Genomic DNA, 15,860 nt, shown 5'->3' on the forward strand with positions numbered 1-15,860 from the left:
TATTAAATATTTATTTAAATATAAAAAAGGAGTTACTCTCTATTACCTGAAAATCAAGAACCAAAGATCGAATGTATAAATTCTGAATTGGAAGAGGAGTTATTATGACCAAAAGGAGTTACTCTCTATCACCCTTACAAGAACATATATGTTTTCACTTTTTACTATTTTTTCAATGAATTTTTTGAGTTAACTTGAGTAGTCTATGCAACTATTTTTTTAATAAAAGTCAATACAAAATTATCCAATAATAGGACTGTCTTTCTGATTGGAGAACTACAAAACTTGTAAAAATGCATCTCAGTTTTGCATAAGTTTAATTATCATATACTACACAATTTCTTATACCATTTATTAATACAAAATCTTCTTATATATGATTTTAAAAGTAATTATTATAAAATTAAATAATTTTAAAATACATAACAATATGTGACTTGATAATAAAATAAAAAAATTGTGTAAAAACGTAAAAATATAATTGAATAATAATATAGAACATATTTATAGTATCAGTATATTTTATTTAATTGAACAATATTAATCTGCTTATAAATTGGTTTTTGACAAGTTATGGAGAAGAATATGACTGCAGCAGCTACATGATATTATCTAAAACTAACTCAGATTAGTTCCTTCCAACACCAGACAAGATGATATGATGAAGTTCTATTACAACTTTATTACAAAATAATTGTTCTGAATTATGCAATATAAAATGAACTTCGACTGAGAAATTGTGAATCAGTTTCACTTTAACATCATACACTTGTGTGTAGACCTTGCATCAGAGTAAATGGCATGACTCTACACAATGCAAATAACACCCTAAAGTTGAAAATATAACCAGAATGCAGGAAAAAAAAAGCTCAATTCACTTCTCTTTTAATCCGCAAAATTTGAAGTGACATGCTGTAGTAATTTTCTAAATAAAAACAAAATATAGCAGTGTGATAGCTATAGACTCCAAATTTTAGGCACCCCAACATTCTCGGTATCATAATACCTATAATGATGAAAGTTTTAAAAACATCCAGACTCAGCTCACTTATTATTTCTACTTTTGATATGCCACCAAAAGAGCGAAATTGAGTTAATTCTTTTTGCCAACTCCAAGCCTCAGACGGAAATTCTCTTCCATAAGAGGAAGACCATCCCTCAACTTCACCTTTGGCTCCCACCCCAACAATTCTTTTGCTTTTGTTATGTCTGGTTTTCTTTGTCTCGGATCATCAGGAGTGTTCTCCACCATCTTGATCTCAACATCTGGATTGATAAGCTGCAAACCACCCACAAAGCATTAGATGAAAACTTCTAGCAAATATTTTCATTCAAACACTGCACCTAAATATAGATGATGATGTATTGATTTGGTACGATGGACATGCTGTTCTACCAAGAATTCCAAGTGACATTTTACCACTCACAGTTTGAGCTCGATGAAAGTAAGCGTGTAAATTAAAAAAATAAGTAAATGCTACTGATAAAGAAAAAGAGGCTTAAAACTGACCTCTTTCACAGTCTCAGCAAGTTCAGTCATTGTAAATTCACCTGGAATGTAAATATACTCAGATAAGTAACTGAGTGTAGAGAAAGTAAATATACTTTCCCAGCAAAGGAAGTAACAGCACTCAAATACAGGTCTTGCAGTAGAAACTAACCTGGGTTTCCGAGGTTGATTGGCCCAGTGTTCGTCCCTTCCATGAGGCGGATAAGGCCATCAACCTGGGACATCTCGTAAGAATCATAATCACATTCAGGTAGTAATTCAAAGATACAAAGATTACAGGATATATACCAGGTCAGTGACATAACAGAAACTTCGAGTTTGTGTTCCTGGACATTGGACTGTCAAGGGTTCCCCCCTATAATGAAACATTAATTATGTCAGAATTGAATCAAAATCGAAATAGTGTTAAGAAAGAAATAGAAATTATAGATAGTCACCAAATTAAAGTAGTAAAATTTAAAACAAGTAAATCAATGATTGATCTGGAGTTGCAACCAAACATGATCTAGAGTAGCAACATTATAGCATGAATTTAAACCAGAAAACAGTCAAGTAGTTACCGAAGTGCTTGAGCAATGAAGTTGCTAACAACACGGCCATCATCAATATTCATGCGTGGTCCATATGTGTTAAAGATTCTTGCAATGCGTATTTCTATGTTGAAAAGATAAAAAAACACCTCGAGGAGTCAAAAAACAAAGGAAAAAGTACTAACAAAATGAGAAGCAATTATGAGGAAAAGGAGAGAGGAATATTACCAAGTCCATGCTGCCTATGGTAATCAAACATCAAAGTCTCAGCCACCCGTTTCCCCTCATCATAACAACTACGGACTCCTGATATTATCATATATTAAAGTCCTCAGACTACAGCCTTATGAATATGTATAAAAGGATACATATATCTCCACTTATTTAGTGTTCATATTCATCAACAGAAATAGTTTCATTTAAGAAGCTCTTCTGGGCAAGTTGAGAATGAAATAAAGGAACCTACCAATAGGGTTAACATTGCCCCAATAGCTTTCAGGTTGGGGATGCACAAGAGGATCTCCATATACCTCTGAAGTTGATGTAAGCAAAATCCTGTCAGTAAAATTCAAACTAATTAAGACCAACTAATGGCGGCGGTTTGAGATTATCATTTAAAAAAAATCCCAACCTTGCTCCTACTCGCTTTGCAAGCCCAAGCATATTCATGGTGCCTATCACATTTGTCTTTATAGTCTGTAAAGTAATCACTCCCTTAAATTTAGTATGCATGTGAAGTACAAGGCAAGTGGTTAGAAAGGCAAGTAGACTCTCAAAACTATACCTTCACTGGATTGTATTTGTAGAAAATAGGAGAGGCAGGGCATGCAAGATGGTAGATCTGATCAACCTCAATCAACAAAGGCTCCGTGACATCTACCAAGGTATCAAATTAGTAATTAGCATCAACATCATTGGTTTACAAAAAGGATTTAGTAATGCTGAACATAGTAATGCATTATTAGTTCATTATTGTTCCCTTACAACAGCATGAGATGGTTAATCTAACAACTGTGAAGCTGAATGCAGACGCCTTAAGTTAACAGAAAACAGTTCACAAACTAGATCTAAAAGCTCAAATATATCAGCTTACTGAGCAAAAGATAAATCAATAAAAATCTTCACTTTCTCTTTCATGTGACAATATCATTGGCATTGATAGTTGATAGTAAACAAAGATGATACTGTACCATGACGGATAAGCTCAAATCTTGGATGGCCAATCCATTTTTGGAGGTTATCTTTGGATCCAGTGAAGTAGTTGTCAGCAACGATGACCTGATTACACACAAATATATTGGGAAAGAACTTTATCAAATCAAACTCAGTTATAGGTGCTGTATTTATCAAATATAGGACGATATATGACATTTGTACAAAATCAGTTACATCATGAATGAACATCACAAGTATACCATTATGAGCAAAACATTAACCAGCTGACCTCATTTTTTTCATTTTCCATCAATCTGTCAACTAAGTGAGACCCAATGAATCCAGCTCCTCCAGTAACCAAGATTCTCATGTTGGACTATCATCAAGAATGAAAGAAATTCATGTAAACATGGCATCAAGACAAGAAAAAAGAGGTTTATGCAAAATCGGTGATTCTGACAAAAGCCATATTTACAAACACCTAACAAACTTTGACCAGTGGATCTAAGAACATACATGGTGGTTCTCTTTCTCATAATTCAGAACCCAAAGCTAGCACTATGCAAAAGAATAGGAAAACTGAAAAAACCTTTCACAGTTCAAAAGATCAGTATAATGAGTACACAGCTAAATTTTAAACAATAAATTTCAACCTTATGTTGATCATCTCTCCACTTGTATCATATTAGAAGATTCACAGCATACAACATTGGGTTTGTGGTCAAACATTTTGATAAGTGCATGTGGTTAAATTATAATATATGACAAAGTACACAAATCACTCCACATTTGTCATCATTTTCAATTCTTCAAAGTTTCTTCTGGTGTTTGTGTTCCAGGCAGCAGTAAAGCGTACTGAGTTGTGCAATGCAATTTAAGAAGAAATTTGTAATCAACAAAAAGATCTTCACAATATTCTTTTGATCACGTTTAACACAGACATTCAAATCTTAAAACCAAGATGTTTAGCTTTTCCATTGTGTAAAATAAATAATGCAGACAAAATGCCCATCCTCAAAGTCACCATTTTCTAAATCTACTCATTCGCCAAGATCATTCGTGTACTCATTCGCCATGATCATTCGTGTACTTTTACTAAAAAAACATGAAGTTGGATCAAGCAAGCAATGTAAATTATCTTGCATGTAAAATGGTAATCAAGCTAAAAGGATCAATGCTCACCTGAAAAAATTTGGAAAAGCGCAGGGGAGATGGTGAAGGAGGTTTCTTTGTTGTTGTCGTCTCGTGATGTCCATTACCATTAGAAGAATCCGTTGCCATTGTTTGGACCTCAGAAAATAATTCCTACAAAAATTTTGGGTCGATCAATGTCTAGCACAGAACAGATAAACTAAACAGGATATAAATTTCCCAAACCAAATAATGTGAACTCGTATCTATTTAAAAAGGGTCAATTGGAGCAACAAATAGGGTTTTCTGGTAATCAGAACAAGAAAGCAACAGAGCAAGTCAAGCACCTGATCTCAAGCTTCAGAAAAACACCAATCCACACACAACCCTAACCACTCTCGTCTTACCAAGTTACTACTACTCCAAGATCATAGACCCATTTATATAAATAAATCACGACCAAGATATGAAAAATTATTCCACCAAACTTCTAAATTCAATTTGGAAGTTTGATAAAAAAATGAAAACTTTAAAAGCACATGATAGATAAAAGTACCCCCAGAGAAACATAATTCAATATGGAAAGCTTGAAAGTCACGGAAAGTTGAAGGACATAGTGAAAGCTCCGGGACAACGACAATAGTAATAATGGAAATCACACCAAACTATTATTCTGCAGTAAAGATTCAGAAAAGAAAAACCAAACCCAACCCCACATTGAATTTTGCGTCTATGACTATAATTCACTACCTAACTGAAGATGGATCGAATGATAGAAATAATAATACTTTGAAATTTAAGTGCAATTCAATTCATTTTGAGGAATATCATCATATCATATATCTCTTTCTGCCAAACGAAATTGAATTTGGTGAAGTGCATGGGAATGGAATACTCTGTCAGCAATTCTAGGTTTAAGGTTACTTACGAAAATGCGCAGTGCCACGTCAGCTGCTACTGAGATTTGGTACTAGGTTAGCTTCCACGTTTCGTCCAACTTGAGGGTCTCTCAGATACGATAATCTATTGTTTAAATAATAAACAATGAAAATTTTATTTACAACTATTAAATTATATATTTTTTTAATGTATTTTTTTGAAAAATTATATATATTTTTATAACAGATTTAATATAGTAAAAATAAGAATACACCTATAAAAGTTCCAGCTAATTTAATTATTTTGGTTATATCATATTAATCTAAAGGAATTAACAACCCTAAAGTATAGATCTATGATTTAAAAAAACAACAACATTTGTTAAAACATAAAATACAATTAATCAATTATGTATTTTCTAAAAAAAATATAAGCGCGTAATTACTGTGTAATTTTGTATTTATAGATAGTTACTTTGAGAATTTGTCAAATACTTTGGTTTCAATAAATGATCTTAATTTCCTTTTAACTATTAATTAATATAGTTCAATTCAAAGTTAACCTTTAACCTTTTAGTCAATTAATTAAATTGTTGAAATAAAAATAATAATATTATTTTTAAATAGATATGTTCCATCAACGTCTCAACATTCCGATTTAGATTATGAGGTAAATAAAGTCTAATAAAAAAATTGTTTCATCAAAAAATGAACATGAATACATCAAAACGATTCAATCTTATTAATATAACATTAATGGATTTGATTCAAATCTTCTAAATAAAATATTGAGTTAAAAATTTGTAGATGACAAATATATAATAAAGATACTATTTTATTAAAAAGTAATCAATAGGAAAACATTATCATCAAAACCAATAAACATTTCACAACCTAATAAGGAAAAAAATAAAGTATTTTATGAAACTATCTTTATATGACCACATTATATTTCCCCACCTTTCTCCTTTTTCTTTATTCAATTATTCATAAAATTTATTTATTTTCTCGTTTTTATCCCGAAATATATAAATAGTGTATTGATAAAATTCCTTCCCTACTTGAAATATAATGTACAAGGAAATATAATTTTTTATTCTTAACTTGAAGAATTTATTTATAAATTTTATTTCTCTATGGTAATGTTTTTCTTTATATTTATTTTTATTAAAAATATTAAAACAGATTAATTCAAAAGTAACAAAATTAATTTGTATTCTAATATTGAAAATTACTCACTTGTAAAACGGAATCAAACAAAATTCAGCATTGACACTGCAATGCTTCTGAAGGAAGATATATGATTGTCTTCATTATTATTTTATTCATAGTACTTCTACCTTTTCTTGCAATTCACTTTTTCTTTTATTTTTCTCTTCATTTCCTTTATCATAGATTTCTCTCTATTACTTTTTTTTTTTCTTCTTTATTCCTCTCAAATCAGCCATCGTACTCAAAAGCATGTTTCATCAAGTAAATATTTGAATCCACAACTTTTCATGTATGATTTTATAGTTTATGCTTTGCTTTATTTGGTTTGCATAGTAGTTTTATTGTTGGGTTAAATATTTTTTTATTCATGTAATATAATTAAAATTAATTTTTATTTTTAGTTCAAACTTTATACTTTCTAAATTCAGTTTCCAATTAATATAAATTCAGCTTCCAATTACATTTGTTAAAAGTGATTTTCTTACATCATATCATATGTCATACTAAATTGAGAGTGATGATATGTGCACACATTTTCACTCTAAACACTACTAATACTTACATATTTATCTCTCTCTCTCTCAACTAGAGGGATTCTCCCATTGAACAATTTCAGTAATTGCTTCTTCAATTTCTATTGTCTCCCTTATGCATGAAAACAAGCAGAACCCTAAAGCACTCAAACTCAGAACAACTTGGCTCTTCACTTCCTTCTCACTTTCATCACCATGCAAGTTATCAACAACAATTCTACATACTTGGAGAAAACATCCAATTGTTTCTTCTATTCCATCTTCTCCTAAACCTGATGAAACCATGCACGTGTTACATTCACTTGATTTTCCTGCTTCAAGATCACAAGGGTTGTTCTTCTTCTCCACAAATTTCATTCTAGAAATCTCCTCAAGATTTTTCATTGATGAGCAAATCAACTCCTTAGCATGTTCAAGTTTACCATTTAGCATGTTCACATCCTCCTTCTCATAAGCCCCACATCGTTTGAATTCTTGTTGGAGAAACTTCAAAGCATGTTCTCCAAACCACAAGAGCTCCACCACTCTCGACAATGACCCCAAAAGCTTATTATAAGAAACACTATTAAAGGGTAGAAACCAAAAATTAGGTTCAACTTCTGCTTCCACAACAAGTTTCTTAAGCTCGTTAACTTGCGTTTTCAACCTCTTTAGGTTTTCTCCCAAATCGGTTTCACCAGCAAGTAGACTCAACGACCCAATGGACTCACCGAGTGGGCCCAGGCATTGAGAGAGTTTCCTTTTGGCACAAGTGGAGGCTCTTTTGGGCCCAAAAATAAGATCCACGAAAATAGAACATGAAAGCCCAATAAAGGTTTCAACGATTCTGGCGATAGCAAACTCACTCGGTGGGCCGAAGTTTTCCCTACCAAGAATTAGAACGGCCCCAATAACTGCGGAAATGGCTCCGGCAGGCCCATACGTTTTGCTTCGTTGAAGGAAGCTTGTGAAAATGAACCAAGGAAGAAGAGACAAGAGTCTTACGGGCAAGAATCTCTCAAATAGGAAGCAGCCCAAAACGCCGTACACAGTGCCCAACACGGTCCCTTGGGCTTTCAGATTCGCTGCCCTAAATGTGGCTTCCCTGCCCGAAACATAGCTCACGGCCACTGGGAGCCCAGCCCAGAGCCCGTTTTCTTTGCTGTATACTAAGCCCAAGAATACCGCGAGGCCCAGAGAGAGAGAGCTTTTAATTGGTGGAATAAAATTTGTATTTCTCAATGTTGCTATCAAATTAGCCCACTTTTGTTTACCTTTGTGAGAATTTTCATTCCTGTTACTGTGGTGAGAAGAAGTTGGAGCTTGGGTGAAGGGTTTTTTATGGAGGAGTTGGGCACAAAATAAGAAGAAGAAAATGGGTAATTCTTTGTGAGTAGTTGGAATGGTTTGAAAGGATTGGAGAAAAAGTGTTATGTCTTTTGCATTGGATTCGGGAACAGTTAGTGAAGCGCCACGTAAGCCCTGTTTAGGTTGTTTTATAGTTAGGCTAACATGTTCCTCAAGGCAATTAAGACCATGTTTAAGGTCTTGGTTGATAATGTTGTTTGTGAATGAATTGGTGCATGTTAAAGCCAACTCCATTCCTCTCAAATTGGTATCCACCTCTTCAACTCTCTCTATTAGGCTCAACCAATGGGATTTCAAATTTTTAAATGGAACTATCTCCCACTTCATGCCTTCCTGTAATAAAGTTATAATAAAGTTTTTGTTCATAAGGTGAGATTTGTACCCACTTGTATATACTATAAAATATTTTATCGAAAATGAGTTTTTGAACTTACTTGATAGAGTGCGATGAGAGAAAAGAGTTTGGTTCGCTTCGTTCTCAAAAACTTCACTTCAGAGATTAATCTAATTGCATTAGCTTTGTCCTCCTCGCTTATTAATTTTTTGAAAATCTTCAATCTCGTCAACATGTTCTTTGTTAATAGCTTGTAGCTTTCCTTCATCTGTAGTAATTACCAAACAAAATTTAGATTGTAGAATTATCTCCACTTACTATGTTTATTGCTTGGTTTATAATTTATTATAGATCTCAAATTAATTGTCACTCTTCAACTTACTATATTTATTGCTAAAATGGAGGTGGTATGGGATAAAAGTAATAGAAAAGAAACAGCACTGATGTGAAGAGAAGATTCCACTTAAATGGCAAATGCTTTGTGGGAAAGAATTCTGACAGATTTTTCTATTTTAATGAACATTTCACTTAAATGCCAAATAAAGGTTTCGATCGTAAGGAGTTTTTAAGGTTTTTTTATATTCAATAGATTCCATTTCTATACGAATTTTTGGTGTTGTTTCATGAAAAAAAAAATAGTGTGATGGGTAACTTTTCCGTCCATCTTTTTAAACAATTATTTCCCTCCAAAATGTCCTACTTTTTAAATTAAAAGAAATTACTAATTATGTCAGTGTTAAACTTAAATATGATGTATTATTTTGTTTGCATTTATATATAATTTATTTTTTGTTATATTTAATAACTTATGACACTTTTTAAGCTTAAATTTTATTTTTCTAAATTTAAGTGTATCATCTTATTTTTCTAATAATACTATTTCATATATTATATTAAAATATTAAAAATAATGATGTTTCATTGAAACTAATTACATCCAAATTTCGCAAATTCAACCTTTAAACCTTAAACATGTCTTCATAATAAGACTACATTGAAAACATGTATCATAAACATAATATTGTAAATGTATCATAATTACACGTAACTATCATTTTTACGATAATTAACTACTACAATAAAAAAATTATTAAATAAAAACTAATTTTAAAGACAAAAAATAATTAATTGTTATAGTAACTAAATTATATACTATATTTTAGAAACTAAAAAAATTTATTGAATTTCTAAACCAGTTTCTATTATTGATAAATAGTTATATCTAATTAGCTACCAATGTTTTTGCTACTAAATCTAAAATTGGTAGTTAAACCTTAATAATTAATTAGATACCAATTTAAAAATTATTTATCAACTAATTTAAAAATTAATAATCTTTTTAGTCTCTAAAATAGTATATAATTTAGTTATTATGAAAATTAATTATTTTTTTCTTTCTAAAATTAGTTTATATTTAATTATTATTTAATAATTGTAGTGAACTATTATTAATAACAAATATTGTGATATATGGAAACTTAAAAAAAATGTTGAACTAATGCATACGATGAAGGATTTGGTTACCTGGGAGCATGCAAGACGCGGGTATGGAAGAAGCAAGGCCAGAACGCAAGCAAGAACACCCAAGGCAGTGCTAGCTCCCAACCGTAAAGGGTGCATCACAGGATCAGTGTGAACGCCATTATCATACGCCACCACGTACACCAACACTATCTGACCCAACGCTAACCGTTTAACCATCAAATCGCCGGAGTAAGGCCAGGGCAGGACCACCACAAATGCGGCCACCGCCACCGCCCCGGCGGTTCCCAACCTGGAGAGCCGCCCTGGTCCGATAAGCCACAGGCTGAAGATGGCGGGGCCCATGGTTTGAACGGTGGCGTAAAGCGCGAGGCAGCATCCGCGCAAGGCGTCTCCGAGAGTGGCGTGGTTGGCGATGATGAGAATGGCTGCGACGTATGAGAATGCCGGGAAGGAGATGACGGCGGAGACGGAGGGTGGAGTGTAGAGGCTGAGACACCCCACAATGGCGCACGCTAGGGCTGTGCGGAACGCCGAAGAGAGCCCCTCTCGCCACAACCCTCTCATTCTTTTCACTGCCAACACTTTCTTCATTTCTCCTTCTTCTCACTTCATCATCGATGAACATGCTTCGCTTTTATAACCACAACAAATACTACAAACATATTAATAAATATACTTTAACTATAATTCAACCTTATAATCATTCGCTATAAAATGTGTTCGTGTTACTTACCAACTCTCAGTTCATAAATAAATTTCCTAAATAATTTAACATATTTTATTATCATTTTTTAAAATCTTTTTTATAATTACCAATCTTTATTATTGACATTTATTATTGACAGTTACTATATGCAATATTATAATAATTATTAATATTATTAAATGTTATTAAATATTTATTAATTATTAATATTATTAATTTTATAATATTAATATTATTAATTTTATAATGTTAATAGTATGCCTACTTAGTTATATTATTATTTATGAATATTAGTTATAATTTTATAATTATTTACATTATAATAATATTTTTAATATTACGTATATAGTTATTATAATTTATATTATTAAATTTTTTTAAATTATTAAGATTATTTATATTTTTAATAAAAATATTTATATTAATAATAATATTAAATTTATATTTAAATATAAATTTATGGGTAAAATTTATAGATAATGTAAAGTTAATATACTGATAGAGATCTATAAATAATAAGTAAAATTGAATTTATCTTAGGATTCAGATACGTGAATAATATTTATAGATAATGTTAAATTTATATACCGATTCAGATTTGTGAGTAATATTTTTAAATAATGTTAAATTTATCTACGGATTCAGTAAATCTTAGTAATTTTTAAGATTTTTAATTTTTAAATATCTTTATCTCTAATACATGTATGATTACACTCTCATTGATGATTGTAAACTGGTTTTGAAATTTTTTTATACTTGTTCTAAATCGGTTTTGAAAATTATTCACGGAAAAAACTAGGCAAAAGTTTGGTGCAAGTTACACATATTTTATTTCCGATGACCTAGACAAGAATGGAGGAGTATGCAAATACAACAGAATTGTCTGGTTCCATCTCATCTCTTCATTAGAAAAAAAATTATTCAGAAAAAGTTGTTTTAAATGCCTGTGTAATTGTTTAATGAGAGGAGTTGGATAAAAACATAAAAAAGAGTTAAGAAAATTAATTCCGACAACTGAGCATGCAGTTCCATACGCATGATCATATTGTGGTGGTTTTCTTATTCAAAACGAAGAAAGGTTTCACTTTAAATAACTATCTAAGAAAGTAAGATTTAGCCATGGACCATATTGTAGTAATTATTCTAATAATGATCTTGATAAAGTAATTACCCAGATGTATGTGTATGGACCATATTGCAGTATACTTAGTTTTCATATTCCCTTTTTCGGCTAAAGTATTTTTTTTTTCACATACAGACAAAAGAACAAAAGGCTTATAACTAGATACAAATAAATATATAAAGCAAAAAAAGCACTATATATTAGTATCAGCCGAAACGGGTAAAAAAATATAAAGTGGAAAGAACCCCAAAAATAAAATAATTTGACAAAAAGAGAAAATAAATTTTTTAATAGGTACAAAGAAAGTATAAAAAAAAAGTAATGTGAAAAATCATAGGATTAGGGGGGTTTGGGCATATTATTCAAGAGGGCTGCAAAATTATTCCCTTCTCCATGATTTCACCTCTTAATGGACCATTAATCAAGCCTAACATGGAAATTTTATTTGGTGATTTTAAAGAAAATTTTATTTGATAATTTTAAAGAATAATATACTTTGACCCCACTTAACTTTAATTAATTCTTACAAATTTAATTTATTAGATAAGGTTTATATTTATTAATGTATTATAAAATATTTCTATATAGTTGATGTGAGATGTCTTTAACAATCAATTTTTTTTGTAATTATAGAATATTTATATTTTTTTAATGGATTTAAGTATTTTTGTACTTTATTTTAATTTAATTTTTTTGTTGGTAATAATTTTATCCGAAGTTATTATAGATAATCAAAACCACAATAAATCACTTTGTTGGGAGAGGGAATAAAAACTTATTTTAAATTTACATATTCTTTATTTAAAAGTTAATCGGATCATAAAACATGCAATTTCAGAACCATATAATAATTTCTCTTTAACAAGAGTCACACCTTTCTATAAACATTCAAATTTATTACGAAGGATCATGTCAATCAACATGAAATTTGAATGTGTACGTATTTGTGTATATTTATAATATATGTCACTAAAATTATTCTGACACATATATTTGAATCATTAAAATTCTTATCCTTTAACTGAGAAGTGAAAAAATTGGTGGTTGAACTAAGGAACAAGTATGATGCATGTATTGATGGTAGATTTCTCCATGTATATTACATTACAGATCTTGATGGGGTCATTTTTCCTAGATAAGCACAAATTCCAATTATCCTCATCTTCACATTCAATAGATAAATTTGTTAACTAAAATCTTCATGTACCTTAAATTATATAAAAACAAGTACCTTCTACGTGTGTTCAACTAAGGATAAGTTCTTTCCCTTTTCCATTTTTTAGATTACATTACTCATATATGTAGATGCCCCAATAGTATAAATACTCATTTTTAGAAATTCTATTTCTTTCTTCTTGTTATCACATATATTATTAGTTCTCTTTTTTTTTTTAGTTTTCCAAGATTTTTTTATAAAAAATAAATAAAAAATAAATTGAAATAGAATAATTAAGAGATATCACAACCCGTATAAAAAAAATTTGGCAGCATATTTTAGCTTATAAAATGAGTTTGTATGCTATTATTCTTTGTTAGCTAAAGAAGGGAAATAAGCACACTGTGACCACTTTGTGCAAAGTGAAACATGTGAAGTGATCGGATTTTTATATGATTTATAGAGTCATTAACTTAACTGTATATGGATTCACAAAAGATGGGGAAATTTAAAATAATACAAATACAACACCTATTTAAATAATACATAAACTTTATCCTTAGAAATTTTATTATTTCTCGGGTGTACCCGAACGACCATTTTCCTTTCTCTTCTTTAAAGTTGAGGTAATCCACAAAGTTGCAATTTTTCATTGCAAATAAGTTAAAGTTCTCCACGCTTTATACATATATTTTGTATTAAAAATAACATTTTAATATCTTAAACACGTGTTTATTATGAGAGTTTAACTTTATCGATTATTAATAAGTTTAATCATATAAACTTGATAATAAATGACAATTTGATTGTTGTTTTTGTTTTGCCAACAAATACTTTACAAATACGAAGTCTATATATTTTCATAAAAAGTAATATATTTATACGAAAAATATAGTATGCATAGTTCATAGAAACTATGTAACTAATATTTCTTGTTCATTCAATATTTTTATGTTAATTAATTAATATACACTTTCAAATTGTATTGTAAACTTTTTGGCACTAAAATTATTGACAAATTAAATTCGCACTATAATCTCTGCAAATCACATTGCTTTGGGACTAATTTGTTTGGAGATTTTTGGAGGTTAAAGGCACAACCATCTTCACATCTCATAGAAGATTCTATAAGATAAAATAACGTTTAAAGCAAACTTGATTAGAAGGGGATATGTATGACTATCAATATGTGTTGTTTGTGTGAGGAGGAAGAGAAAACTACGTCTCATCTTTTTTGTACGTGCGGAGTCATCTGGCTCGTGTGGTCTAAGTGCTATGAGTGGATGGAGTTGACATCGGCGGATCATAGGGAGCCAAAAAACATTTTGTAAGCATCATGATGAACAATGTCAAGGAAAGCGTTAATCAAATCTGGAAATGTGTGTGGATAACATTTGTAGGAGAATTGTGAAACATAGAAACAAGAGGACTTTTAGAGGTGACATGATAGATCACATTGAAATCTTTACTCTGCCACAGATGAAGACTTGGTAATGGGTAATGTCTAAAGTGCGTGACGTAAGTTTTTCGTATTCAAATTGGTGTCTCGAGCTATTAATTTGCATAATGTCTGTCAATTTTTCTAGGAGATATATATCATGAGTAATAGGTGGCTACATTTAGGTTAGAGGTTAAGAGCTTTAGGTAAGTCTTTTGTATTAACGTTTGTATTCCTAAAATATCTCTTATTTATTTATTCATTTTTTCTAATAAAAAAAACATTTCTTTCGGACATTGGGTTAATTTTGCATTGATAATAATGAATATTATAGAATAGAACATTCGAAAAAAAATGAATGAGGCTGAAGAAACATTGTAATTAGTCATATTGATGGCCCCTATAAATAAAAAGAAGTTGTGTGGTTATTAGTGGGATCGGGTTTAACGCTAGCGAAACTGAGAAGCATAAACATGTTGTGCGCAGCAAAGGAGCAAAGGAATAAACCGTGCATGCACTATGCAAGTAAAAGTTGGATTTTGGTAGATCTCCACTTACTGTTCATTATGAAAGGTTTCCCTTTAGGGCAAGGAAGGGTCAAGTGTGGAACGATAGGGCACTTGATTATCAAATCATCAAATAAATACTCCAACAACTTCCTCAAACCAGACATGCTGCCCCTTAATTGCTATATATTAACTCATTTCTCTAACAATATAAAGTCAGAACCAAATCCGCTTTTGTTAGCTGGAGTTACATTTTCTGCTTCACTTACACACCATGGAACACTTCCCACTTGCATTTGGATATATATATATATATATATATATATATTATGGTTAAATATATATTTGGATATATCTTATGCAAATTTAGGGGGTAAAAATTTAAAAGAAGAAGAAGACTTGTGGAAGTAGGAAACATAGAAAATGGGAAGTATAATGTAAATTCAGCTTATAATTGTTAGCATGATGATAGTGATTTATTTAGTGGGTTTTGTTTTTCTATTTTATGGAATGTTTAAGTGTCTCCTGTTACTCAACATATTGTTTGACGGTTAACGAAGATGAGAATATCTATTAAGGTACAACTAATTCGTACAAGATTGTATTAATATTATATGTGTGTTTTGTCGATCTGAAGATGAAACCGTAACATTGATTTAATGTAACATTTTCAACAATTTCATTTATTTGAACTAAATACCAAACAAAATAAGGAGAGGGATGTGAATAATTATAGTCTGAATGATTTCAAATCATAAGAATAATATTATATTTGAGAATAGTAATGTTGATGTTGAAGAATTGTATATTTTGTAT

The 15,860-nt window shown here is 30.6% G+C and overlaps 2 protein-coding genes across 5 annotated transcripts; both read right to left on the minus strand.

Moving 5' to 3' along the window:
- Positions 1-852: 852 nt before the first annotated feature.
- Positions 853-5,372, minus strand: LOC137817018 (UDP-glucuronic acid decarboxylase 6). Of its 4 annotated transcripts, none has more exons than XM_068620222.1 (13): positions 5,255-5,372; positions 4,378-4,500; positions 3,485-3,571; positions 3,231-3,318; positions 2,825-2,916; positions 2,672-2,736; positions 2,507-2,595; positions 2,269-2,346; positions 2,071-2,164; positions 1,799-1,865; positions 1,662-1,725; positions 1,511-1,551; positions 853-1,279 (listed from the first exon to the last, which is right to left on the minus strand). In XM_068620222.1, exons 2-13 carry the CDS (start codon positions 4,474-4,476, stop codon positions 1,094-1,096), a joined length of 1,050 nt encoding a protein of 349 aa, XP_068476323.1. In that variant the 5' UTR covers positions 4,477-4,500; positions 5,255-5,372; the 3' UTR covers positions 853-1,093. The 4 variants fall into 4 exon arrangements, with proteins under 4 accessions (XP_068476323.1, XP_068476322.1, XP_068476321.1 ...); XM_068620221.1 differs by having other exon boundaries at positions 5,077-5,267; XM_068620220.1 differs by lacking the exon at positions 5,255-5,372 and adding an exon at positions 4,674-5,082.
- A 1,479-nt stretch (positions 5,373-6,851) lies between these two features.
- Positions 6,852-10,798, minus strand: LOC137817082 (uncharacterized). Its single transcript, XM_068620312.1, has 3 exons — positions 10,155-10,798; positions 8,731-8,898; positions 6,852-8,629 (listed from the first exon to the last, which is right to left on the minus strand). Exons 1-3 carry the CDS (start codon positions 10,704-10,706, stop codon positions 6,998-7,000), a joined length of 2,352 nt encoding a protein of 783 aa, XP_068476413.1. The 5' UTR covers positions 10,707-10,798; the 3' UTR covers positions 6,852-6,997.
- Positions 10,799-15,860: the final 5,062 nt, after the last annotated feature.

This window comes from Phaseolus vulgaris, unplaced genomic scaffold, assembly GCF_000499845.2.
Source record: "Phaseolus vulgaris cultivar G19833 unplaced genomic scaffold, P. vulgaris v2.0 scaffold_15, whole genome shotgun sequence".
Lineage (NCBI taxonomy): Eukaryota > Viridiplantae > Streptophyta > Magnoliopsida > Fabales > Fabaceae > Phaseolus > Phaseolus vulgaris.

Bases quoted from the DNA above. Each gene is read 5' to 3' on its own strand.
- LOC137817018 (XM_068620222.1), bottom strand. From the start codon at position 4,476: ATGGCAACGGATTCTTCTAATGGTAATGGACATCACGAGACGACAACA. The intron at 2,737-2,824 runs GTATAGTTTTGA...ATTACTTTACAG, and splicing joins ACAAATACAATCCAGTGAAG to ACTATAAAGACAAATGTGAT. The intron at 1,552-1,661 runs GTTAGTTTCTAC...TTTACATTCCAG, and splicing joins AATCAACCTCGGAAACCCAG to GTGAATTTACAATGACTGAA.
- LOC137817082 (XM_068620312.1), bottom strand. From the start codon at position 10,706: ATGAAGAAAGTGTTGGCAGTGAAAAGAATGAGAGGGTTGTGGCGAGAG. The intron at 8,899-10,154 runs GTAACCAAATCC...TAATTACTACAG, and splicing joins CGCGTCTTGCATGCTCCCAG to ATGAAGGAAAGCTACAAGCT. The intron at 8,630-8,730 runs GTAAGTTCAAAA...ACTTTATTACAG, and splicing joins CTCTCATCGCACTCTATCAA to GAAGGCATGAAGTGGGAGAT.